Consider the following 26,568-nt stretch of genomic DNA (forward strand, 5'->3'; position numbering starts at 1 on the left):
TTACTCTTAAGGATGAAAGAAAAGCCACCATGTGTGATATAAATAATATGTGTTTCTCCTCCCCAAGACATGTAACTGCCATTGTCAAAGCTCATGAAATACAGAACAGAGACTATTGAGTAAGACATACAAAAAGGTATGGATTTTCTAGTTTTAGTAAGCTAGAACAATCAAATAAATATAGCAAACTCAGTAGAAAAAGGGGCACAAAACTACTAAATTAGCCCCCTTGGCAGGTATTGTCTGTCACAATACTCAACACTCACGTTGTCTTTGAAATTTCTGAATGATACAGACTAGAGTTTTAATTGAGCTGTTTATGTTTAAACACACCTAGATATAAATTACCTCTTGAAGTTATATGTGCTTATATATTACTTCCTTTTAATCCTATTCACTCCCATTTTTTTCAAATATTTACATAGTAATATGCAATATAAATACATTATTTGAAAACAGATCTAAATATAATCTGTAAAACACTATGAACAGGACAGCTTTATTTCATAGATTATGAGATATTGGCTATGAAATCCAGTTTCCTCTTTTGTTCTTTAATATACGCTACTTGGAACCTACTCAAAACCTTCAGAAGAGAGGCAAGACCCTTTTGCCTCTTGTGAACTGGTACTGGGTTGGGTGCTAAGCACTATCTGCAACACTTTGGCAGCAAATGCATTACAGAGGATCAAACTCACTACAACTAAGTTACAAAATTTACTTTGAACTCATGACTGCAGCCTCACATTCTATGGTCAACTGAGAAATAACGTACCTTCAGAATTTCCCTTTAGAAATTACAATGTAAACAGATAGTCACCTTATAAAAGAAATTGGTGCGCCCAACAGATCCGATTTTTCCTGTGTGGTTCATGAAACAAATATTTCCTTCAGTAGCGCCATAAAATTCACAGATCTTAACAGCACCAAACCTGTCTAAAAATTCTCTCCATACATCATTTCTTACTCCATTTCCAACTGCTAGTCGGACTTTGTGATTCTTTTCTCCTTCTTTCTGTTTAAAGAAAAAAAAAAAAAGAAGAAGGAAAAATCAGTATGGTATACTGATGACTGCATTTGATTGTTGCATATATTGTGGGGGAAAATGCACCTTTCATTAATACTTCGAGTATAAACAGAACAAACAAAAAAAGGTAAGAAGAAAGCTGGCATAGCTCACCTACAGCTACAATGTAGTACACTGCAATCCAAAATATCTTTTTAAGAAAGCAAAGTATTTCCTGAATAGTGTCTACATTACTTTATATTAAAAGTTGCATTGTCTTAGTGTGTTTTCAAGTTCAATAATTACAAGTGCAGAGTCCTGTATCTGAGGAGGAATAACACCAGACACCAGTACAGATTAGGGGTCATCCTGCTGGAAAGCAGCTCCATGGAGTAAAACTCTGGAGTCCTGGTGGACAGCAAGTTATCCATGGGACTGTAATGCACCTTTGTGGCCTTTGTTGCATCAAGAAAAGTGTGTCCAGTGGGTCTAGGGAGGTCTTTCTCCCTCTCTGCCTTGGTGAGACCACACCTGGACTACTGTGCACAGTTTTGGGCTTCCCAGTTTAGGAGAGACAGGGACCTGCTAGAGAGAGTCCAATGGAGAGCTACAAGGATGATTGTTAGCTTTACTTGTAACTGACTTCAATGGGAAAGTTAACCACAGTAAACAAAACTGAAAACTTACGGATGTAAATCTATAAAAGTAAGAGAAGGGAAGAAAAAGGGATGATAATTCCAACAAATTATAGAATCATGGTTGAGCAATGCACAATTAGGGTGTCTTAATATGCAAAAATTGAAATAAATATACAGGCACTTATGCTTCTGAGTATGGCACGAAATGCTCCTGCTTTGAATTCCTGCCATATTCAGATGGCATTTCATCAACTTGCTTCCCTTTTGTAGAACAGATAAAATTATAGAAAAGGAATTCCAAGGAGTCACCTAGTACACATCTCTCCTGGGAGATAAATCCTGCTACTCCCAAGCCAGCCTTGACACTCAAATGTGCCATGACCTGTCAGACAGTTATTGTGTTACAGTTGGCATGCAGTAATTGTCTGCATACATATTTTTGGCCTATTGCAAGCTCCCTTCACTAAAAGCTGTATTTCCTCTCAACATCTCTTTTACAAAGGAATCGCTGCCTTGCAATGGTCAACTATCACCAGCAAGCTCAAATAATGTATCCCATGATAATTTGCTCATGCTTTGTGTTTCCGAGTGTGATTAATAGTTCTGTACAGATAATTAGGAATACAGATTTTAGAACAACAGAATGTTAGAGCATCTTTCCAAGGTTTTAACAAAAGTCTATTTATTTTCCTGCACTGTGATTTTTTTTTCTTACAGAGAGAAAAACAAAACAAGGATTTGATCTATAGCCACTTATTTTTAACAGAAAAAGTAGAACATGTGTTTCAATGCATTTTTCAAGCATTAACAAGCAAGCTGTTCCTAACTTATACATGGACTTTTCTTCAGGTTTTTTTTGCTGCAGTCTTTGAACTGTATACCAAATATCTGCATAAATCATAAAGTGGTTTCTGACATACTATTTCTTCATTTTGAGTGTTGGCTTCATTTGTCAATTACTATACAAGTCAAGATCTGCCTTATAATATTAAATACCGCATACCTAGGATTTTTCATCTGCCAGTGTTTCCACCTTAAGTGTTCTTTGTAAACTATGTGGGCTATCCACATGATTAAGTTGCTGACAAAAAAGAAGTGCTGTTTAAAGTGCCATCAACAGTGTATTAATTGGTGTGGAAAGGATTCATGATGGCAGTTATACAAAAGTGTACTTCCTTTGACAGAATACAAGGAAACAGCCTTATTGTCCTACCTTTGACATTTCTGCAGCAGTAAAAGCCAAATGAAGAGCAAAGGAAGCATTAAATGTTCCCTGCATTATGGCCATGATTTGGAACTAAAAGTAATCTCAAGGCCTAAGAAATGTAAACATCTCTTAAATGAAGTTATGATGGACAGACTACAGGACTTACATTCATGTAACAACACTTTCAACAGCTCTCCATTGACACATTAGCCTGAGAAAAGGGGCATTATAGTGTTGCTAAAAAGAATGTGAGATGGTAGATATTCTAAAGCCATTGTGATGACAGACATAGTATTCTTCAAGACGTATGCTTAACTTCCTTTTCAGCAATGCCTCATTATAAGTGGCAACTACATTTTAAAGCATAATATGTATGCAAATGTGAAAATACAAGTAAAAGAAAATAGAACAAGTAGTGAAGAGATGCAACCTGCAAAAGGAATAGGAATTCTAGGATCAAGACACACCCTTCCAGTCTTTGCTATTTAGCATAGTTCACTCTCACCTCACATTCATTAATCAACCTCCTGATAATATAATGGGATTCGATTCTAACAGAAGTCTTCTTCCTTTATCTCTACCAATAGAAATTTTTAACCGTGCTTCCATTTCCTCAGAAAATCCCTACCAAGAAATGAAAGTCACTCTTGTCTGTGCTCCACCCAGTAACATGAAGCAGATTGTTGTATTTTTGGTGATCACCTCATGAGCCCATAATCAAAACAAATTACACAAAACTTTCCACAGGTGAATTCAGAGAATTGAGCATGCAGAGATTATTTCTTGTGGTCCTTTTTGCACACAATATTCTGTAATACGAAGCTTCCCCTTGTAAAAGTGTGACTGTGATTTCTCATGTTCATTAGCAGAACATTTTTTGCATGACTTCACTAGCAGAGCCCAAAAGATGGGTATCCAGGAAAAGAAATTGCAATGAAAAGACATCAGTTAAGACATATGATCTCTAGGAGAGTCAGAACTAAGTCCTGATGTTTTGGGTATTAAAATAAACCAACAACTTTATGAACACTACAGAGAACATTTTCAGGAAGAAAACTTGAAAACCCTTACCATTATTAGTAGGAAGAATGAGAAAACAGACACAAGCTCAGTGTGGGCAGACTCCAAGAGAAGTATGCCAGTAAATCTAAATATCAGAAGACAACTGGTAGGTTTACAGTATCCTTTTAAAGGTACTTTTAAGAAATAATACTGCTGCAGTCATGAGAGTCTAAAGCACAAAGTTTGTTGTATTATACAGAATACTTACAGTATATTTTTAATCAGATTAGCTGATACAGCATGGAAGGAAAAAAAACAAGCTTCCAAATCCCAGGTGCATTTCTAAAGCTTTATTTTAGATGAGCTGAATACTTTCTAAGTCTAAAAATTGCATTTTCTCTAACTGCATGTAGAAACAACGTCAATACTCCTTCTGGGCACTGTTAACACTGTAGTAAACCAGTAAAAACTCAGATTAAGAATGAAGTCTGCTTATGACCTACACAAATGGATGCAAATTAAAAAAAAAAAAAATCAAAAAAACAAACATCAAAACAAAACACCAAACCCATAGGTTATTATAATAACAAATAGATTTCAAAACTCCCCCTAGTAGATAAAGTTGTAATGACATATAGAGACTATTCAAAGACTTCAAAAGGAAGGTACAGATGTCTGTAACAGTGACACATTACTGGTTTGGAGTATTTAATAAAATGTTTATACTGAAAATCTGCAAGCAGTTTGACAAATTTTCACTCTACTTTTTAATGATAATAAAAAAATTCCAGTATTGATCATAACTGAGCTAAACTTTCATGGGGAAGGAAATGTGATGTCAAGTAAAACCTTTACTGCAGAGAAGCACCTGCTGACTCATTTTTCCTTACTTACTTGATTATCAAATTGCCTTCCTTCAAAGTAACCTCTTTCTGGGTGAGAGACAGTGCTAATCAATGTGTATCGAGCTTGTTCTTATGCCCCTTCTGACAACTGAGTCAGCAGCAGGAACATAGTATTCATTCTGACTGATTATCCCAGAAGGATTGACTTCCTTGTTCTGTTCTTCTAAATTACTATTGTTCTAACACAGAGGAGTTTTAATAAAATAAATCCTTAAGCATCTTTTCTAAAGTCACTTCAGAGAGCATAATCTCATCCAAAGAAACCCTGGCCAAACTGGATCTAGTGGAGAGATTGGCTTGCTGCAGCTTAACAAAATAAAGTCTGAAAGCTGATATACATGGTCTTAGACATTTTAAGTAACCCCAATGAAACACAAAGTGTTACTGATGTCAAAGGATAAACTGGCTCAATACCAAATTTACATAAAACAAGACAGCTATAGAAAGAAAACTTGTAAGATATAACCAATTGTGAAATAGACTTTGATACAAATAGAAATGACCTGTGGTTTCAGCAGAGACCTTACCAAGTTCATGTGAGGTTACTGTAAATCGTACAATTAGTGTTGCATTATATGACAATTTAATAGAGTAGGAGACAGGACACAATGATCAAGAAAATTACTTCTAGGCTCTGTTGTGAACTACTTCAGGATTCAGGTGTCCATTACAGAAATGCAGGAAAGAGGTGCTGTATTACTACTCATACCTTCCCAAAAGCTTCAGGATGGAATGTATTATTTCAGTAGCTCATTACTTCAAATTTACAGGTTTATTGGGAAGGTTTTGTCAAATTTTAAATGTGTTGCAACCCTCTAAGGAAAATACATGCATAGAATATTAGTAGAGAAGTATCTCCATAGCCATTGCCCTGGGATGATGTAGGGAACTATGACATAGCATAATTCTGACATTTGCTCACATTGTGAGCAACATCAGACATTAAAGCCAAGTTGTTCATTTGCTGATTATTCTCTTTCACTGGAGCAGCCACACTAATGTCTTAGATCAGGATCCATTTTCTAGCTACTGAGAACTGCTAGACATCAGTGCTGGCAGTTGTACTTCCACTATGATCAAAAGACTGCAGAAAAAAAGCATGGAACAGGGCAAGCACAAGGATTACTCACTTATTTAGAAGCCTAGCAAAATCTATGAACATAACGTAATGCAAAAGTATTTGTACTCACCCTTAAAGAAAAAAGACAACTTTTTCCAACAACTGTTGCTCTCAGACAGCAAATAACCAAACTGGATGCAGAACAGGTTTCAGAAAAATCTATTGCTAAAGACTGTTCAAGGGCTGTTGCAGATCTGAGTAGGAAGTAGCAAAATTGAACATGGAAAAACTAATACGGAAAGCAAAGCCAAGAGTCTATATGGTACCAGAGAGACTTGCCAGAAGGCCTGTTCAAAATCTGTTAAAAACTATTATCTCTGACCATTAGAAATAAACCATTTATGTCAAATTCAGTGTTAAAAAAAATAAATGAAACACTGAAGATAATTGCTATGGTTTTAACCTGTGTTGGTTAGGACCTTATAGTACTCTAAGCTTGAGAATACAGCCCAGATAAAAATTCTCATAGAGCTTTGAAAATTTTACTAGCTATATCTTTTTCATGCTGCCAGTATATATAGGACTTCTAAGCTAAGAAAATTTAAAGAGAGATAACCACTTGAAAAAATAATAAAGGATTGTGTAACTTACTTTAAATCCTTCCATTTATTTGTGTGAACACATTTCTCTCCAGTTTGAACATGACAATTACTTAACTATTTTTCTTCAAGCAGCTAGCTGTCAAACTGACTCACTTTATTATTTTATTATTTCTTGATAAAATACATTAAGTCTTTAGTCAGCCAGCAAAAAAATCCAATGTGTAAAATATCCTGCAGTGTCATAGAACAATGAATTTAGATGCATCTATACCCAGATCATGAGTTAATTCAGTTAACCTGATTCAATTTTACTTAGTAATTGCAACAGGTACAGCATACTGTGTACTTGATACCATGGAGATAGATCATCCCACCGCTGATTCCCAAAGGAGAAGAAGTATTTTCAAGTTACAAATAAAAGAGTTTGAGAGACGAATGTCACTTCAGCAAAACTAGCTTTGTTGTCTGGAATACATTTGCAATTGGAACAAAAGGTATTATTCTTCTGAGCTGCTAACCTAGATAGACAAAACTCCTAAGAAATTGTAAAGCATGTTTTAGATGGTCTCATAACATGAAACAAAGGTCTAGAAATTCCAAAAACACACTAAACAGTAATCCTGTTTTTCTGAACTCACATTGTGAAACTCTGTAAAATAGTATTTTTTCACCAATTCCACCAAATGATACTGTATCAGTTTATAATCTCAAAATCTTTTCTTTTAATAAGGTTGCTTCCTGATTCAAGCCATTTGTGGTTTTTTAAAAGTCTGCAGATCACCAAATATATGAAAAACCTCACATAAAAAGGGCAGAGGGACAGGTTCAGAATATTTTTTTTTCCTTCTTAACACAATTGCCACAAAGACAACAATAAAATGTACATATCACTTACACAGAAATAGCCACCATTTTGGGTCTACTTACCACTGGCTGGTTGCAAAGGTAACGGCAAAGTTCTCCAATGTACTGGATGACAGTCACATTGTACTTTTTGCAGTCACTCCAAAACTGACTAGCTGAGAACTTCTTTTTTAATACACAGGTTGCACCTTTATGGAAACAGTAGAAAAGGACACAAAACATTTCCTCTATATGGCAGCTTACCCAGGTATGTTCAGTATTTCTACAAACTAGAACATAAAAAGAACCAAGAGCAGCCTTGTTTAGATAACTATATGGTGTTTAAGCTTTTTCATTAGAAAGCTAGCAGACAAAGAATGGAGATGAAACCAGTCACCTTCACCATGAGACAGTGAAAAAAAAAAGGTTAAAAGCTTCTCTTTGCTGGTACTGTAACATTATTGAAAAGAGTTTAACTGAAAATACCCAGAAAAGTCAGCCAAAATTAGCAAATCATTTGGGTAACAATGAAACCTCATTTTTCAACAAAGAAGGTGTTAATAGAATCAGACAGTACTAATCTGTAAGCCAATGATCTTTCCCTTGCTCTAACTTGTCCTTGATGCTTCAGGAAACAGGGAATATTTTACATCAACTTCCAAATAAATCTTTTATAAGAGAGTCATTGAGGATACCTATATTGTCTCAGTCAAACACATTTTATTTTCTATGCCAAAAGAGCACAGAAATTAAATGGGCAAAAAGTTGTTCTAATGACACATGACAAAACTGAATTATTAACAACAAATGTATTTGTCAGTCTTTTTAAGGTCACCAAAACACAGTTTAGTTCTACGCTACAATACAACGCTTAGTCTGAACAGATATTAACACACTATATACACTGCCAAAACAATTACCTATATCTTTAAATTCTTGTTTCACCTAAGTATTAAAGAAAGCAAAAACATTTGTGACTATAAATAATTCTTTTCACAAATACAGCTTGTAAGAGATCTTTTCCTACTACACCCCCTTTCTCTAAAATACAGAAATACAAAGCCAGTCTGAAAAGGCTGTTAACTTGATTTCAGTAGATAGTTTCTCTAATGGCAGTGAACCTAACTGTGGTTCATACACTTGTATAACAATTACTGAACCTAAGAACATTTTATATATTTAACAATAATCTATTAACACCATAGTCAAGTGAAACAAGCCATACCCAATTCAATGCATCCGCCAATGCCAAGAAGAGATGCTGCACTGTGATAAAGAGGTAGAGTAATATAAATGATGTCTGCGGCAGTAGCACCAAAAGCCCACAGTCCAGCAGCTCCTTTAAGAACCTGCATGTGACTGATGACTGCAGCCTTTGGAAGACCTGCGATGAAAACACAAAACATGCATAAAGCCCCTCTTAAATAAAACTCAATTTTTAATATTTGTTCTTGTGTAAGTTTTCTAACATTGTAAAGTAAACAATCCTTTCTTCTGTAACCAAACTGCTTAGATGGCCATTTATAGAAAAACACCTATTTAATACAGTGTTGCACATTTGCTCTGCACATGTAAAGACACAAACTGGCTTGCAACCTCACCTGCTAGTTCTTAAATCTGATGTCAAGTTCATTCAAATAGGTGGAAATATGAATGAACTCTGCAGTCAGCATGCTATCAAATTGCACAGAACCAACAAAAGGCTGAAACCATTTACTGTACACATGAATTTCTTTTAACATAAAGAAGTCTCACACTACATCTCTTTCATGTGAGAGTCATAGTGACTGCAATGCAATTAAGAAGGCCACGGCATCTATATGAAGTAGACCAGGTAGTGAGTGCTTATCTACAATGTGCACATCTAAGTCTAACAGCTTGGTTTAGAACAGTAGAAAGACGATATAGAAATTCGAACAAACAAACCAAAATAAACAAAAATCAAATAAAAAAGTTCACTCCAGTTAGGTTTTTCTTAACGAGTTTCTTCAAATATTTCACGGAATTTCTGTTCAACAATATGCAGTCACATTCAAGATCTTCTTGAGCCAATTACTTTGAGTAAGTGATGTGGCGCTGCTTTGTTTGTGTTCTCTCTTACACCCACATATTTCAGGCTGAGTCCTGATGATGGACACAGAGAACTGTTAATTTTTTTAAAAAAACTCTAAGAGTTCAGAAAGTTTCTGTTTTTCTAGGAAAGCTAACATTCATTACTTGTTTAGTCAAGTGACATACATGGACTTTGTACCTACACTTCAAAGCTATTTAAAAAAACATCACACTAAAGACAAAAGACAGTAAGTCTATGTTGCCAATAAAACAATTAGAGCCAGAAGTGCTCTACAGAGTCTTGATTTGTTCCCATCTTCTCTTACAGACAGCTGACTACAAACCATGCAAGATTCTTCTTTTTTTTTAAACTAAGTTTACCAGTCACTGATTTTAGGAGTCACCAATCACTGATTTTAGGACCAACACCATGCTCTTGCTTTGCCAAAAAGTGTGAAAATCTTCAATTACTTTAGATTAGAAATAGTTATTCTGTACCATTCACACTAAGCAAACATACTTTCAGTCATATGGTACATAAAATAAATTCAATGTAAATTAATGTAGTACATGCAAAAACATTTTAAGTTCTATATAACTGAAATCTGAGACTTCACACAGATATTCTGAGAGAGAAATCCTCCTACATGGAGAATTCTGTAATTCTTCTTGCAAAACCTCTATACTTTTAACAAACAAGCTCAATCACATTTATACTAGTAACATTACAAACATACCTAATCTCTTGATAGTATTTGTACCTTCCTAGTTTTTTTTTTATTCTAGACTGATATTTTTATTTCCTATTTTTTCCCCAGAATCAAAGGCAAATATATTAAATAATTATTTATATGAGTGAGCAAAGCCATAAAACACATCTTAATTTTAAATCTTCTTGTGACTAAAACTGTTGCATTCAGCTGAATGAAAATGCCAATCTGCTTATCTTAACAATATTATGCTGCTTTTCATGCCAGTGATCAGTTTTTCAAAAGTCTTAGCTCCTTAGCTGCTGAAGCACTGGTAATAAATGCAGCCATCTGTTTCTAAACTAAAAGGCTAGAAAATAGGATTAAGTTACTATCTACAGTGACGTGCATAGAACGTGATTTAATGAGAGAAAACAAATATCTGTTTGCTTTTTTGAAGATTGCTCTTTTGAGATGTTATCTGTATCAACCAAACAATTGTATGTGGCAACAAAATAATATTTATTAGCATTCAAAAAAAAAAGGCAAAACATTTCATAAACACCTTATCTGTGAACCACTAAGGTGCAAAGCTTCTCACAGCATTTGCACATGATAGCAGGAATAAAAAGAAGCCACTGAAAATAAATATTTCTACCATAATCCTTCTAATTAAGAAATCTGAAATTTTACTATAAGAAGAATAGAATTTTGGAAAATCAAGTTTTCAGATGAAAGCTGATAGGATAACATAGACTCTATAGCAGATCTGTACCTGTTGTTCCTGAAGTAAATATATATAAAACTGATGACTTGAGGTTGCTGGCAGAGCATTGATTAACTGGAACAGGGTCTTCAGATGCATCCTCTATTTTGTCTAAAAGGGTATGGACACTTGGAAAAGTGGATTCTTTGGTCATTGTCCAAACATCAATGTCTTTCTGGAGGTTAGGAAGAATTTCTTCCAGAGACCCAAGTAGATCTTTAAAATTAACATAAAATAATGTTACATATTTCATGTCTTCACAAAACAAATACAGTATTTTTCCTTTAGAGGTTTTACTTTTAATACAGAAAGTGAACAGAAAGCCATCTCCATGGGCACAAATAAATTCAATAAAATAATTAGGAAGTAGCATGAAAATTCTCTGAAAATGGGATATAATGTGCTAAAAATACTACTGACCCCCACAAGGTCAACTGTCAAGAATCCCACAAGGCAAAATTATGAGCCTTGATTAGTAGCTGCTGCTTATGATGTCATATTGTATAAACCTTGGTCATTGCTAAGACCAGAATGAAATTTGAAATCTCAAATAAATAATGAAGAAATCTGTTGAAGAGGCAAGGCAAATATACAAATAGCTGATAAGCAAAGAGCAGGTCTCCCTGGATGCTGTCAACAGCAAACACTCATCAAGTAGGTTTTTTTTCAAAAGCACGTAAGGGCCTGATTTAAAAACAAACACACAAATGAAAAACTGTGTTGTGTTTGCAGCTACCTGAATTCCATAGAACAAAAGCTCATGCCATGCCCAGACACTGCCAAAGAACCATGTGACTACTCATGTAGTGCTTTGAGTGGTTTAGATACTTCAATTAATCTGATTTCAGGTACATTAGACAATTTTATTTTCTTACATTTATTTTCTTACAATCACAAGTTCATTCACTGAAAACCATTCCCTTTACCTGCATATCAATACATACCTGCTTTTATAGAATAAAACCAACAGCATAACTACTTTTTTTTTTTTTTCTGGCTTATCAGGAAAGAAACCATGAGACAGATTAAACAAAAACAAAGAAAGGAAAAAAAAAAAAAAAAAAGGAGGCCAAAGCTTTAGTAATATATTCAATACTTATGTTTATGTATCTAAGCAGATTTCCAACCTGTCACTTTCTCAGAACATTGCACAGGCATTAAAGTTCTAACAAAAGAAAATTCTCAAGAATGGGAATAATATTAATTTCAACAGAACTATTTAAAAAGTCATTTACCCTTAAGTGCTTTGCTGGATCTCAGACTATGCAGTTAATTTTGTGAATATCCCCGGGTGTATAAATTTATGTTATTATCTCTGTTTTTCTAGATGAATAAACAAACAAAGTTTACATGACTCACACTCTGAATCTCATAAGGAGGTATTGTCAGGGCCACCATGTGAAATCCTGATGTCAACTCCAAACTCATTTCACAAATACTAAATAGTATTATCATTAATAGAACCTCCTCACTTGAATTTTACCTGAAAACAACTGAATATTTCTAATCTACTTTTGTAATGACAGATTGCTGTATATATTTCAATTAATGACTCCACCACTGTAACAGGTATAGCTTACTGTCACCAAGTAAAGGTAAGTTTTATAAAACTAAAACCTACAGAGTGTAAATTCTATACATTTTATAAACGTTTAGTAAATAGATCCGGTGGAATGTAACATTAAAAAAAAAAAAAAAAAAAAAAAAAAAAAAGTTTTCTAATCTCCTTGCACTGTAGAGTGGATTTCAGGAAGGAATCACTTAAATAATTACAAAAATCTAGAAGATAGATATCCTCCTGCTTGAGCCACTGGAGTGCAGTCCCCTTCCACTACACATAGTAAAAGAATGAAAAAATGTGACTAAAAAGCAATGTTAAAAATAGTGCTAAGTGCAGGAAACATGATGCAATAAAAGCCAAGGTTGTCATGTTAAATCTGGTTTGCTGTCATGTTATAAAACTAGGGAACATTTTTCAAGTAATAAATATTAAAATACAACAGTGTTACTTTTTTTGTATTCAGAAATCTTAGGTAAGATATGCACCAAATTTTCTGTGAGTAACATGAAGTGGAAGTCTGTCAAAAGAAGACTGACCTCTTCCTTCCTTTTTCCCTGTTTTCTATCCTCCAAAGTATGAAAGATGTAAACTATTATATTTCAACAAACATTTAAGATTAAAGAATCCCTTTTAGTAGACAAAAATATTTACTTTAATTAAGAGCAATCTTCAAATTAAATTGTTACACTGTTTATAGTTTCTCCAATAGTCAAAACCTGTGGGTTTTGTTGTTGCACAGAAGCTTCCTTGGCTTTTGGAAAACTACTGAAGTATGAAGTGAGAATAAAATAGATTTTTTTTCTTCTGTGCTTAAGAATCTTGTACTTGGAACAATACGTGAACAGCTTGTAGTTACACATTATCTTAAAAGAAGTTTCTAGTTAGATAGCAAAGAACAGCAGAAACAGTCAATGATGTCCTCGATAAGAAAGGGTAATTTAAAACAAAGTGCTTGAAACTGAAAATTACTTTTGGAACACACAGAAGCAAAGGGTCTTTGAAGATAACTCTCAGTTGTACTAACATATTTCCACAGAATAATTCTGGGGATAGTCAACTAATGTTCTGTTCCATCAACAAAGAACCTCTGTGCCAGACATTGTGTAGGGCTGACTGGTCTTCACATACTGTCTTGCCTATGTGTGAGCTAAAAAGAGCCCTCTTGGAGAAACTGCAGTTTGATTGTTTCTAGAAGTACCTGGTATTTGTACTTTACCATATAGGAATGCAGTTAAGAGTAAAACGTTCCAGTGTTTTAAGTCTGTGGTTTCTCTTAAGTATTTCTCTGCTTTTTACATTATGCAAGTGTATTCATGTTTTAGTTTATTTGTTTTGGAAGAAATGACTGCTTATCTAAATTCTGGCAATGCAGTCAGCAGCACTGTGCACATTGTTTACATAGCTTGTATATGAATATTTACTATTTTGCTTCTGCCAAGAATTAAAATAATTTTAAAAGGTGTTGAATTGTTAAGATGAATATGGCTCTCCCCTTTTATTGCTTTTCCCCTCTCCTCTTGCTTTTAAAGCACTTCAATTTTCAACAAAAGGTTTGTGAAACTATTTCATTGAACTCTTATACATAACTCAGTATCTTTAGAGAAACCATGAAAAATATGTTTTCCCTTTTGAACTACTGTCCTGGGTTTCAAGTTGCACAAAAAGTTTTTTATGCTATTTTCCAGCAAAGAAACAATGCAGGCTGTTGGCAAGAACACAGTCCTACACTGCTGAAAGGGATACATTAGATTGAGATCAACTTGTACTGGACAGAAAGTTACTTGGAAGGCAAACTGTATGAAATGGTTCTTACATAACTTTCATGTGCTCTGTAAGCTATGACAAGTTCAAACTCTTCCCCACACTGTCTGGCCTCAGAAAATAATTGTTACTTGTACCTGATTCCCCAAGCAATTCCTTACACTCAGCACTTCTCTGTAACTAAACCAAGAATGAAAAGCCAGTTGTGGCTCAGCATCATTGTTGGTAACTGGAAATGCCACTAAATGCAGCAAAGGTAGAACAGAAACTAGCTTGGGAATCACAGTTGGGCTCTGCCTTCCACTCAAAGGCCATCTGGGCCAGAGACACAGAGTAAGTAAACAGAAGTGATCAAGGAGATATGATGTCTAACAGAGCAGGTAAGCGTGTTTTCTGCTATCTTCTATGGTTTCCTTGTCCTCTATGTTTAGGTCTAAAGAGCTTTTTATTCCAAATAGTTAAGAAATATAACTGTGATGAAAAACATATACTTTTTTACTCAGGTGACTAACATATGAGAGATGATACTGCAACCTGTATATAATAACCATATGGACTTAATTCAGAAATACCAAAATGACTTTATATGCACTCTTTCTCCAGGATGTTGACACACTTCTGTCTGAACTTCACCCCTGACAGCATAAACTCTGCTTCTGAGCTCAGATGGTAAGCAGCAGAAGACACTGAGCGGCAGCAGCAGCAGTAATGTAAAGAATCTTGGTCAAGAAAATGCTATATTTGCACTGCTTGGAGCTATAATTCTGTACAGAACTGCAGAATCAGAAAATGGCTGTGGTTGGCAGGGATCTCTGGAGGTCATCTTGGTCTAACACCTTGGCTCAAGCAGGCCCATGTAGAGCATGCAGTCCATGCAGCATGCATACTCCCTGAATAGGCTTTGGCATCAGGATTGATGTAAACCAAACTTAGAGGAGGTTTAATAACGCAATCCTTTCACTGAATGAATCCTTGCATCAGAAGTCATGATGGCAATCTTGTACATCCTGACAAGAGCTGAACTCTTCCAAGTAGCAACACACTACAAAGCACTCACAAATTTAATTTGTACCTTTCTGGTACATAGTTTTTAAATGAACAAGGGTGGCAAAATATGTTACCAATGTAGTAAGTGCAAATACCTTTTAATCATGTCAGATTGCTTTTAGAGTAAGCTAATGCTGGCAGTTTAATAGTGGAAAGAGCGTAATGCTTCTTTGATTGTCCTTTTCAAGTATTTTGTTTACTTACATGTTAATTAAGTGTTTTATTAAAAGCACAGTTTTAAATTCTAACTTTTGAATCCCTTTCAAGAAACACTCTTCAGAATGGGAGTGGTAGTAGACAGCGATTCACAGAATGGGAAGTGTGAGGACGTTATGTAACAAATCAAAGCAAAAGCTAAATGCTCTAGCAACAGAGCAGATGAATGAAACAACCTAAAGTGAAAATTCTCTCCCGGCCACCAAGGCAAGTGGAAATACTGCAGAGTAGCTAGTCTACAAAGCCTAGATGCTGAAGAATCAGAGAATCTATCTATAGCTGCATTTTCTTAAGAGATAAAAAAAAAAACAAAACTATTTGCTAGATTGTGCTGAATTAATTGAAAGAATATAGATGATGTAGGAAAAAAAAAGATACCCATTTCACACAAAGAAACCAACCAGAGTGAGGCATTTTTACATTAACATATCTGATGCTTAACTAAAATAATTACAGAGAATTCAGAATTTAGAATCCAAACCCAAATCTTCAAAACTTAACTACTATTGGACGATTCCCATCTAAAGTTAGAAAAAGCAATCAAAATAACAGAGATGTGTCAGACAGACGTTTGATTGCCAGTACCTAAGAAAAGAGGATACTAATTGGACTGGGTTACCAAACCACAACCTCATAAAACTATGCAGGGTACAAAACTATAGAGTATAAATTATGCAAATGACAGATCTTGCAAGATGGAGCATGAAAGAATGTCAAAAAAACACAAACAGTACCCACTCTGTTTTGATAGAGGTATCACACTTGCAAAAAACTAAAAGCATTTTTGAGAAATGACTAGAAGTTCCAAGAGCAGCTGCAAGATTCAATCATCCCATGCCCAGGAAAGCTATGCCACCATTCCGATCAGGGAAGACTTAGCAATAAACAATTAAACATGGGAACTGTTCGAGATACCAGCAGAAGATGGATGGCACCCATCACCAGAAACAAAACATTAATATTGAGTGGATTTGAATGAAGGTTCCTTATTTAATGTGCCAATACAGACAGAAATTTCAAGAGCAAATATGTTCTCACTGAGTAAAGAAGTTAATAGTGGAAATGTTAAGGGAATGATTTCTGCTGTTCTGCAGACAAGAACAAGACTGGAGATCATACAAAATGTTGAAGATAGTTTTGCAGCTGGTAGAAGAAGTGCAATTGCTAAGTCCAGTCTGTATTTGTTTGTGGATGGTGAAAACCCATGTATTTTTAAATAAAAAATAATTACATATCATTCTCTAAAACAAACAGACAGACAAAAAACCCCAAACTCACAATCATGCCAAGCATGATGCCTAACTATGAATATCATAGATATTGGACCACAGGCTGATTGGTTTTACTGTAAATATTTTTTTTGGAAAAAAATAACAACTATGCTCAAGCTGTGCACAGTCCTGTGGAAAACGATGCCGCAAGAGCAAAACATACAAGAAAGTTCAATTCATGCTTATTGCTAAGGAAGAATACCTTGAAAATTACACTAATACTAGAAGACAAAAATGTTTGACAGACTTCCAAGAATTACTTCACCATGTAACCTCAATGTCAAGTACTGCCTTGCAATTTATGCATACACTGAGGTATTTTTTTATGTACAATAACTATGTTTGTATTTTTGTTCCAAGAGTTGCACATGTTAATCATTGCAGACACTGAACTGTATATGAACATTTAGCTGTGAAGCCTCAATAGCTTTGAAAAAGATAGTTTTCTATATGATATAGCAAATCAACAAGACATAACAGTACTTCAACTTCTTCACAGATACACATAATAAAGAGCTTCTGACTCAAGTAGGAAAATCCTATCAAGCCTTTCAGGCTCAAGGGCTGACAACAGTGCTGAGACTAAAATCCATAAATAAGACCAACACATTACACAAAAGCTCAGAGACTAATTAATTGGCTGCTTTATTGTATTATTCATCAGCACATAGCTCTTCTGTTGAGTAGAGAGTGGTTCCTAGAACAAGGTAGCTCAATATAGTCACTATCAGCTGCTGGTAACACATTTTAAGAGTGGAGAAACACAGACTCTCTTCCTACTTTTTAATGCATTAGTCATCATTTCAATTTAATAAAGACTGCTCTTAAATATAAGGTTAGACCCTAAGTTCTCATTCACCACAGCAAATAAGCAATAATTTCTTAAACATTATTTGCATTCCTCAATTTGTAGTCACCAAAGCATGTAAGGGTGTGAAATAAGACTTTTTTTTTTCAATTGAGGCAAAAATAAAAACTGTCACTTCAGGACCATTATTATAATTTGTTTGGAGATTATATTTAAATTGGTTTTTGTTTCATTCACTTGTTTTAATTACCAAGTGCTATTAAACTAGCATACCACATTCAAGCAGAATGACAACAGTTATGATAAAAAAATATGCCAGAAAAAAAACTTAAGTGCATATCTGAAAGCTTGAATTTGCAGTATCAGAGGAAATTACATCATTCAGCTATCATAGATGCAAACCCTCACAATCTGTGTAATAGGAATGAGGCACAAACTTGTGAAAGAGAAATAAAGCAGAGTGGACTTTCATAATATTACTAGAGAGGCAGGACAACTGTATTTTTTAATATTTTTAAATATCCTTCTCCAACTAAATGAAAAGTTTCTGCATGGTGCATCAGCATTGCAGTTTTACTTACTTGATCATAAATGCCAAGGCAAGGTTAGGTTTTAGAGGTCTTCAGTCTGTACATCTCTAATAACTGAAGTCCCATTTGAATATATAATGCACAGTATGTCTACATAAAGATTTTTAAATTATTTTCAAGCACATAATAAAAATATAATCCTCTAAAAGCTTACACAATTCTCTCCTACACAAACACAGCAATCTCTTCCACAATTCAGTGACAGCAGTAAATTGTCTATTACAAATCAACCTCCTATGTGCTACCTCTGAAAAGAAAAAAAAAAAACAAAACACAACAACCACCACAACCAAAACAAAAACAAATAAACCCCAAACTTCTCAATTTTAGTCCCTGGGTAACTGCTTTGCCTCTGTTGAGTAGTAAAGCAGAGGTCATAGTCTGACCTTAGGCTTTCTAGCGTGCAGTGGTTTGGTCACTACAGAATACTGAAGAATAAAGCAGATGACTTAAGAATGAAATTTAATGTTATAAAAGGAATGGCAAATTATTCTTAACATGTCATTGAAATATTTTCTGAGATACATTAAACAATTGCTTAAGAGATTAAATGCTTGGGATGAGCTGTACTTGGATGATAAACTTTCCTGAAAGGCACATTTTTGAAGGAAAGGTTAAATGGGTGTCCCCAAAGCTTGAATACCTTTGATTCTGCCTGAAAGGTTTAAACTTTATGACCTCTCAAAGCCTCTCCAGTCCTAGGTTCCTTTTATTCTGTGAACATCCTAAAGTCAGACCTTCATTGAAGGATCTGGAAAGGCATACAGAGGGCAGATGTGACATTAAAAGCTTTGGATACATGTATCATACATATACTGTACCTGCTCCCACAACCAGCATCTTGGGCTCACAGCTGCTCACACAGTGCAGGAGAGATCTGGAGCGGACATTAAAGTTGAGGAAAGCCACCACGCAGCCCAGTTTGGCAAGTCCAAACCACACATGGATGAAGTCGGGCTCGTTGCTCATCAGCACGGCCACGGTGTCGCCCTTCTTCAGAGTCCCGTGCTGTAGGAAGACCTGCGCTATTCTGTTACTCCTCCTGTCCACATCTCGGTAGGTGTGCACCTTCCCTTCGTAGATGAGGAAGGGCTTGTGGGGCTGCTTTTCAGCGAGCTTCACAAACTTGTCCAGCACGGTGACAATCCTCCCTTGCAGCCGGTACATCTCCACTCTCAGCCCGTACATCAGTACTTTCAGCAGGTATCTCAGGTCAAGCCAGAAGTAAGGGAAGAACAGGCTCTGGATGAGGTGCAAGAAAACAACCCCGGCGGCAGCGCCCGGTACCCAAGTGGGCGGCATGGGGAGTAGATAAAGGTCCTCCCAGCCACTCATTTACCGCCGGCTTGACACACGGGATGCAGAGGGCACCCAGGCAGGGCACGGAGTTTGAGGAAAAAGTTGGTAAAGACTAAGGCTTTTCCCGCACTCTCCTTCAGACTGGTGCGCCGCCACCCTGGGAAGCCTGCCCCAATTCCCAGCGAACCGGCAGCAGGGTTGTGCGAGCCAATCAGCCCACAGCGACCGCCAGCTGCATATCTCGGCCTGCCGCCCGGAGCCGCCCACCCACCTTAGCCTCCCCCTGCTGCCTCGGGCTCTGCACCTGCAGGCTGGCACGCCCCTGCGGGAGGCGGTAGCAGGCAGCGTGGAAGCTCCTGCACTCACCACGGATGCCTCCCAACCTACTGCCCTTACGCACCGCGGGGCTCAAGGACAGCACCGATTGCTGGCCGGGCGGAGGCGGCTACTTCTTGAGCCGGTTGCATAAGGCGCGATCAGCTGCCTCCTTCCGCCCGCGGCGTCAGTAGCCCAGGAGGCTGGCTCCGGCGTAAGGCGGTGGCTGTGTGCCGGAAGCCTCGCCCCAGCATGGCCTGCGCTGGGGCTAACAGCCACAGGGTGAGCGCCGAGGCCCGGATCCCTGCTATGCAGGTGGACACGTCGAGGCGGGCAGGTGCCCCACGCTGGGCTTTCTCTTGTTACCTGTAGTGGTCCATCTCTGGTGTGGCAGTTTTGGGCACAGACCCCTGTGGCTCGGCTCAGTGCTAAAGCATCGAGAAGTAATTGGCATTCAGGCCTGCCTTGTCACCACAGGGGACCAGATCAGGCCACTGCCCGCTCTTGCACACCACCTGGGCCACAGGTGCAGTTTTAGACTCTGGAGACAAGTGCTTCAATTAGCCTATGTCTGGGGGATACCTGCACGCCTTCAGTCCGGCTGGAAACAAGAGGCTGAGCCAAGGCCGTGGCTTGGTATACCATGGAAATGTCATGCTGAAGGGATGTTGCCAGCGTAGAGAAGCCACAGCTGGGCATCGTGCTGATGCCATGGCTGCTGAGATTGATTACCTCAAGTACTTCAAAATACTGATAGCTTCCTTACGTCCAAAGGCATTCAATGCTGTTGTCCATGGTGAGATGCCTAACATGGTATTCTTGTGTTTTACTGCAGACAAATACAGAGTTGTGTGGATTGTGAAGAGCTGAAGTTGTTTTATGAGTGCTAGCCACAAATTAAATATGTGACTCATGGTCCACTGTGACATAATCAGTAGGTACTTACTGACAACTGTAGCCCATAGTAAAAGCATTTTTTTACAGGATATGAATGTGCTTTTGAATAATTCTGGATTTTCTGAAGCTTTAAGACCACAAATACTGGTAATTTACAGTATGCAGTCTTCTGTCTGACTGTTGCCAATATACCACAACAATCCATCATCCTGTCATGTTCCACATGCCATCCTTTTGTTTGCCTTATATACTGAGCTAGTGCTCCAAAGTGTTAATGCAACATCTGCAGGAATATACTTATCATCCATCTCTTTGTATTGATATTAGGATCCTTTTCCTCCCCAGTAAGGTCTGTCATAATTTTGAGATATGTGAGAGCTGAAAACTGACGGTGTGGCCCTTTTCTCCACTGTCTTCACATACTTATTTAGCCAGCTGCGTACTTTGTGCTCTTCAGAGTCAATGAGGGATGTCTTCCTTCTCAGGACAGAGAGCAAATGTGTATAGGAGAGGATACCTATGCCAAACTCATCTTGAATTTAATTAATAGCATGGAGTGAATCCCATATCAGAAAAAATGTGACAGATTTCTTCCTGAGGCTGTCTGGCACAAGCGCTAGTAGAAAACCTGAATGGGGTAGTAAAGATTGAAGTGTAAAAGCAAGTTGTCATCCAGTTCTTTCTAGAATTCTCACTTACAACACTGAGGCCACAACTTAATGTTTTGTACTCTACAGGTCTTACAACTGCTTGTACTTCCACACTCAGAGTTTAAAAGCCTTGACAGACCTTTGCTTCTCTTAAAAAGCTTTTATGACACCCTTTTCATCCAGCCTTCCACTAAACTGTTGGCCCTGTCTCCAGTTCTGCTAAGCCGCCAGCCATTCTTGGTTGCTACGAGTCTACAGCTTAGAATCATAGAATTATAGACCTGTTTTGGTTTACAAAGACCTCTTAGAACAAGTAACAAGAAATGAGAATTAAATATTCAAAGATATATATTCAGATAATATATCTGAAAAGCACTGGGCATACTGATGAGATTGAAAATAAAAACCATTGGTAACAGGTAATTGATGTAGTTCAAGAGGAAGGTAAATATAGGCTGGCCTGTGGATTAGAGAGATATTAAAAATGTTCTGTGTTGTGAGCAGGAGATCGCATTTACTAAGGTGACTAACAACTAGCATATTACTGAGAACTTTAGTCATGACAACAGAATGGAAGAGTTGTGTGCTTTAGGTGTTATCAGTGAGGCTAATCCCAAAAACCCAGAAATTATGAGCAAAAATTTAACCATGAAATCTCTGATACTCTAAAAGAGGAAAATTGTGGGTTCATGATCTGTAACTGGCCCCGTTCCTCTCAACTATGCACAGAAATTGTATCAGTCCTTTGTATTAATTATTCAAATTTCTTTGTAAACTTAACATTAATTTACTACTTGTAGTCTTTCTCAAGGGAGAAAGGAAATTTCTATAATATATGAGTTCTTTTTCAGTATTTTTCTCATTTGTTATAAAAATAGATAAGATGAGGGAAGGTATTTCAGTAGACAATGAAAGAGTCACAGAATTCAGATAAAGCAGGTCTTGGAATTGGATTTATCTGCTGTCTTTGCTAGAATTCACGCGTGATACTTTATACATCATTCCTAAACTATATGCCTTAGTATTTAAGACAATCTCCTCTTAGATTTGTCATTCGGTGTTACTCCACCAGCTATAGATTAAGACATAAGGACTCATGCTTTGTATGATATACAAGGTGGAATGGTGAAAAGCACAACCCTTAAAACTTATCAGACATACCAAGTATGAATTTAGCCTATAGCTATCTGTATCTGTGAGACAGGGAAGCTGAATTCACTCAGTAATTTTGCTCTCTGTATTTTCAGGTTTTTATCCAGTAGAGATGTACACACATATTTTAAAAGTACATAGTATGGGATTTGAAAAAGCTCACATAGAAGATGATAATTGCATTTCATGTTAACTAGTAAATATCAGCAGTGAAGATAAAATTTTCTGCATGTGTGGGACAATGAGTGCAATACAAACTACCAAACTGTTGTTAAGTAAATATGATCTGCTGTGTGCATTGAATAAAGCAGTAGTTTTCTGGAGAAAAAAATGTGTGTTATTATGAGATTTAAGAGAGCCAGTGGCTTCCTGGCCTGCATCAGGAATGGTGTGGTCAGCAGGAGCAGGGAGGTCATTCTGCCCCTGTACTCTGCACTGGTCAGACCACACCTCGAGTACTGTGTTCAGTTCTGGGCCCCCCAGTTTAGGAAGGACATTGAGATGCTTGAGCGTGTCCAGAGAAGGGCGACGAGGCTGGTGAGAGGCCTTGAGCACAGCCCTACGAGGAGAGGCTGAGGGAGCTGGGGTTGTTTAGCCTGGAGAAGAGGAGGCTCAGGGGTGACCTTATTGCTGTCTACAACTACCTGAGGGGTGGTTGTGGCCAGGAGGAGGTTGCTCTCTTCTCTCAGGTGGCCAGCGCCAGAACAAGAGGACACAGCCTCAGGCTGTGCCAGGGGAGATTTAGGCTGGAGGTGAGGAGAAAGTTCTTCCCTGAGAGAGTCATTGGGCACTGGAATGGGCTGCCTGGGGAGGTGGTGGAGTCGTCGTCCCTGGGGCAGTTCAAGGCAAGGTTGGACGTGGCACTTGATGCCATGGTCTAGCCTTGGGCACTGTGGTAAAGGGTTGGACTTGATGATCTGTGAGGTCTCTTCCAACCTTGGTGATACTGTGATACTGTGATACTGTAACACTTGCAAGTGCTAAATTCATATTGTGAAGAAATCTTAATTAAGGCTATTCCAAAGTTTAACTCTAGAAAAAGACCAAAACCAACACAAAATCTCTTAAACTTCAAATGTAGTGATACTTATTTTTAGGTAAATAAAACCCTCAAGAAATTCACCTGTAAATCAGCTTCTTGTTACATGTCGTAAGCTGGAATCTGTTTTATTCTTAATGTTGTGTAGAACTCATGAACTCACACCACAGACAACACGCTGACCCTTGAATTATTTAGTATGCTGCAATTATTCTGCTCAATTTCCCTTCAAGAGAAAACATTTTGATGGCTGAGAGTATGCTATGACCCAGTAATGAAATATAAAGGAGTTTAATTTTCTTCTGGTGGAACTCACTTGAAAAGTACGATCAGATAAAATGGAAACATTTCACTATAGCAAGAAAATATACCCAAATTACTGGATCACTATTGTAAAAAAAATCATGGAGTTTCAGTATTATAAGTTTGACACAATATGACCTCTAATATCCATATAATATAATATAGTGATGCACGGGTGTTTGCATTAACTGTGAATCTGGCTAATATGCCTCAGGCAATTGGCGTGTGCTATTTTAATACTGTAAGTGTCAACAAAGTGAAATATTTCAAGTTTAGGAAAAAAAGTCACTTATTTTATATGTAACATCATTTTTTTACCCAAGTAAAATAATAGCATACGTTTTGAAATGTCATGTGGTTATTCCAATTTTTAATTAAAATAATTTTGACCTAGTGACTTTTCTTTTGTAATAGACTTTTTGAATTTTACAGCAGACAAAGGTGAATTAGAAATTCCTAGAATAAAAGAATGCCCATGACTTAAAAATAGACAGCTAGATTTTTAGATTGTCAGAGAATGCTGCAATATAGAAAATAGCTTTACACTCTGAAGATTGTCTTGCATGTTACCCCTCACTATTGAATTCTTCCTTATTATCTGTTGAATCCTTTTCTGTATTTTTTAAAATAGAAATATGTAATCTAGACTATTTATGTAAAAATAAACATGCCTTGAAAATTAAAATCCCCACCTTTTCACATCTCACTGTTAACTCCATCCTCATTAAAGTAATTGCATTTACATAGTTTAATGTTTACTAATTTTCATAGTTTACAACTAGCAGTGTCTGAAATACTAAATCTTAAACTAGAAAGGTAATAAGTAAGCCAGGAATGGATAGATGTCTGGCCAGTTAGCAAGTCAGCACTGAAGCAGCCACACAAAACTAATTCTTAACTAATGCTGCCACATGGAGATTTAGGAAATGAGTGTTGTAGAGTTACTAGATTTACTGCAGGGACTTAAGGAGGTAAAGACTGAGGTTGTTGTGGTGTCAGAGACAGGACATTATGGAAACTTTTGATCATTGTATACCATTTAGGACTCAAAACTATAGTAAATGAAAAAAGAATATTTTTAATAATTTTTTTCCTGTACTTTTATGAAGACATACTGTTAAAATGCATTACATGAAATGTCTTAGGTCATTCATTACGGCATGTCAAAACTATGGGCTGGTGTCGGCCTTGCAAGGATGTAGAGAAATGTCATCTGTGGTAGATGTAATTTTATTAACAGAAAGCTTTACTGTTATTGTAGTAGACCATTAAAAAACCTCACACTGTATTATTGTCTGTTAATTTGCTTTGGATAAGCTCTTTGAGTACATCTGTAGTTTTGCCTGAATTAATGGAGTGTGTCCATACTGGAGTACTAATATATCGCCTATCTACTACAGCAATGTATTACTACTCCAATTAAATTTAGCCATTACCTCCTAGAGAAGCAAATTGAAATATTCTGATTTTCTCTGTCCTTGAAAAGCTCTGCTGACTGATGATGAAATAAGCACTCAATGTTGAGTTTTTGTATGCCCATGTTCCCCACAATAAAGTTGGGTTTCAATCTCACTGTCATTCAGAAATTATCTGAATTAAAAACTGATAGCAATCTGCAAATAGAAACTTCCGTTTTATTAAAAAAAAAAAATTAGCTGCTTGTTTATACAGATGAGATTAAATATAGTAATTATATGGAAGAGTTTCATGTTTTACCCTGGTAGACTCAAGCCAACATTTTTTATTTTACACTTTATACAGCTTCTGCCATGCTAATGAAGTAATAAGACATGGCCCCGGGATGCCTACTTTACTTTGACTTTTGTAGATACATAATCATTTATATAGAAGATCTAAAGCACTTTTAAAGTAAAAGTCAGATAAAGATTTGAATCTAAATATTATTACTTTAGAAAGGATATTCTGGTGCAGTTTCAAGTGTGAGGCATGCAAGAAGACTTTAAAGCGTGGGAAAAACACAGAGAGAACACAAATGGGGAAGTAAACAGATTTCTTAGTGTGAAGTAACATTGCTTTCACATCCTTTAAATAAGTATTTTATTGACTACTAGTTTAACTGCATGAAGTTACAGGTGATTTGGAAATATAGGCATTCCATGCCTTAATTTTTTACTATTCTTGTAATTGTGTTTTAGACTACTAATGCAATGTAATGTAATATCTGGTTTTGTTCTTTAAGATATATCTATATCATCTTGTCTTATGTGCTAGTTTGATGCTAATTGGAATATTTTAGTGAGAAAAATTAGGTTATATGCTGTGAAAAGGAAACGATGGTGGTGTCTACTCCACTCACAGGCTTGCTGAGGTGCCTAAAAGCAAGAACACAAACACAGATAAGAGAGAGTGTGTGTCTCTGGCTCTCAAAGTCTCTGTTTCTCCCTGGGCTTCTTCTGTATAACCCTTCTGCTTCTAACACCCCTTGCCAATCCTCCAAAATCACCGTGCATGTAAGGGAAACTCTGGGATAAGGTAGAGGGATGGAAAGAAGGTGGAAGGGTGGTCGGGAGCCCCTCCTGGGGACTGATATCTGGGAGGGGTGTTGTGTTTCTGTATTACTTTTAACTTGTATATTTCTGTATATAGCTATATATATTGTAAATATCTACTTGTATATTGTGCTAATCTGTGAATATAAAGCTTCATTCCTTAACCTCCAGCTGGCTGAGTCTAGTCTGGGTGATTTCATAAGTGTGTATGTGGGGGGGGTGGGGGGTGGGGGTGTGTGTGGGTAACTCCCAAACCATCACATCTTGTTTTGGAGTATGATAACATACTAGTCTGGCAGAAGGTTTTCCAGCTGTCACTGAAGAAATTTTCTGACATGTTGGCCCATGCCAAAACAGTGTGGAGCCTATCTGAGGCAGG

At 36.8% G+C, this 26,568-nt stretch overlaps 1 protein-coding gene across 2 annotated transcripts in view; it reads right to left on the reverse strand.

Moving 5' to 3' along the window:
- SLC27A6 (solute carrier family 27 member 6) overlaps positions 1-19,515 on the reverse strand; it is a 37,688-nt gene extending 18,173 nt beyond the window's left edge. For both annotated transcript variants that reach the window (XM_064140015.1, XM_064140016.1), the window contains exons 1-5: positions 18,846-19,515; positions 10,780-10,986; positions 8,489-8,647; positions 7,348-7,472; positions 821-1,015 (exon numbers count right to left, since the gene is read on the reverse strand). In XM_064140015.1, the coding sequence (XP_063996085.1) occupies positions 821-1,015; positions 7,348-7,472; positions 8,489-8,647; positions 10,780-10,986; positions 18,846-19,359 (1,200 nt within the window). In that variant the 5' untranslated portion in view covers positions 19,360-19,515. The remainder of the gene's footprint in view (positions 1-820; positions 1,016-7,347; positions 7,473-8,488; positions 8,648-10,779; positions 10,987-18,845) is intronic.
- Between the last annotated feature and the right edge of the window lie 7,053 nt (positions 19,516-26,568).

This window comes from Pogoniulus pusillus, chromosome Z, assembly GCF_015220805.1.
Source record: "Pogoniulus pusillus isolate bPogPus1 chromosome Z, bPogPus1.pri, whole genome shotgun sequence".
In the NCBI taxonomy this organism is placed as follows: domain Eukaryota; kingdom Metazoa; phylum Chordata; class Aves; order Piciformes; family Lybiidae; genus Pogoniulus; species Pogoniulus pusillus.